This window comes from Juglans regia, chromosome 16 (genome assembly GCF_001411555.2).
Source record: "Juglans regia cultivar Chandler chromosome 16, Walnut 2.0, whole genome shotgun sequence".
Lineage (NCBI taxonomy): Eukaryota > Viridiplantae > Streptophyta > Magnoliopsida > Fagales > Juglandaceae > Juglans > Juglans regia.
In genome coordinates, this window is record NC_049916.1 from 13,127,949 (window position 1) to 13,129,631 (window position 1,683).

Genomic DNA, 1,683 nt, shown 5'->3' on the forward strand with positions numbered 1-1,683 from the left:
CTACCTGCCAATTGCTAGGTCTCGCCTATGTTCCAGAATGGGTTCATGTTCATGATTGTGCTCAGTGTTGGCCTCAATTCATCTCTCGGACACTATGAAGCCTAAAAACTTCCTAAAGCCCACGCTGAAAGCGCATTTCGATGGATTTAACTTCATCTTATATTGGCGTAGTACTACGAAAGATTCTCTTAGATCTACCAAATGTTGGGCATGTTCCTTGCTCTTCACCAGCAAGTCATCGACGTAGACTTCCATGGTCCGCCAATATGTTTTTTGAACATTCGTTTCACGAGCCTCTGATAGGTTTCTCCAACATTCTTCATGCCAAAGGGCATGACTTGATAGGATTATAGCCACCGATCCGTTATGAATGGCGTCTTTTCCTCATCCGCTAGATTCATGTGAGTCTAATTGTACCTCAAGTAGGAGTCCATAAAACTTAACTTTCGATGACCCGCCATGGAGTCGACGATAACGTCGATTCATGGTAATAGGAAACTATCATTCGGACATGGTTTGTTTAAGTCAATGAAGTCTACACATATTTTCAACTTCCCATTTGCTTTCTTGACTAGGACAATGTTGGACAGACACTCGGGGTAGTGAGCCTCTCTAACGAATCCTGCGGCGAGGGGGCAGCTCACTTCCTCGATTATGGTTGTGTACTTCTCCATGCCAAACGACCTCCAATTTTGGCGAACCTTCTTACAGGTGGGGTCAACACATAGTCTATGTTCAATGACCGCGTTGTCGATACCAGGCATGTCTTCCTGGCTCCATGCAAACATGTCCCTGTGTTCAACCAAGAGTTGCTTCAAGGCCTCCCTAATGTCGAGGGGGAGTCTTGTGCCTACCCGTGTTGTGGCATCCAGCCACCCTAAATGTAGCGTCACTAGCTCTAATGGTTTGTTCGCCCCCGCCTGTTGTAGGTTCTCCTTGCCCCATGTCTCCACATCACAATTGAATAGAACTAGTGGTGGGGGTAATGGCTTTTCCTGGGTATGGTCTTTGACTATGCGAATATCAAGTCCACCTACCTTAAGCTCTTGCACATAGCATTCTCGAGCCAGGGATTGCTCACCTCTTACTCCCCTTACCCCTGCTTCAGTGGGGAACTTTATCTTGAGGTGATAGGTAGATATGATAGCTCTGAGGTTGTTCAGGGTCGAATGGCCCAATATGATATTATAGGATGATGGGGCTTTTATCACCAAGAAGTCAGTCATCGTGGTGGTTGTGCATATTCATTTCCCTACCGTAATAGGTAAGGTTATGGTGCCCACATGTTGAATTGTGTTACCGGAGAACCCCCTCAATGAGGTGGGTGAAGGTTGTAGCCTGTTGGGGTCAATGCCCATCCTGACAAAGGTCTCCCAGAACAGGATGTTTGCCGAGCTTCCGTTGTCGACCAAAATTTGTCTTAGTGTAGTTGGCGACCAAGAGTGTCACTACAAGTGCATCGTCGTGTTGGTACAAGACCTCTCACAATCCTCTGTCCAAAGGAGATGGTTGCCACATTTATGCACCACGAATGTTTGGGCGGCCTATCTGTTATATAAACTAAATATCTTGCCTTACAAGCATGTGCTCTCCTCACGTCCACCTCCAATGAATCCCCCAACTATCGTACGGATCTCTCCCAAGGGTGCTTCGTCACGATTTAGATTTCAGCAAGGGGCATCA

At 46.7% G+C, this 1,683-nt stretch overlaps 1 protein-coding gene across 1 annotated transcript; it reads right to left on the minus strand.

Moving 5' to 3' along the window:
* Positions 1-482: 482 nt before the first annotated feature.
* On the minus strand, positions 483-1,226 carry LOC118344798. The gene has a single exon (XM_035686197.1). It carries the CDS (start codon positions 1,224-1,226, stop codon positions 483-485), a length of 744 nt encoding a protein of 247 aa, XP_035542090.1.
* Positions 1,227-1,683: the final 457 nt, after the last annotated feature.

Bases quoted from the DNA above. Each gene is read 5' to 3' on its own strand.
- LOC118344798 (XM_035686197.1), bottom strand. From the start codon at position 1,226: ATGACTGACTTCTTGGTGATAAAAGCCCCATCATCCTATAATATCATA.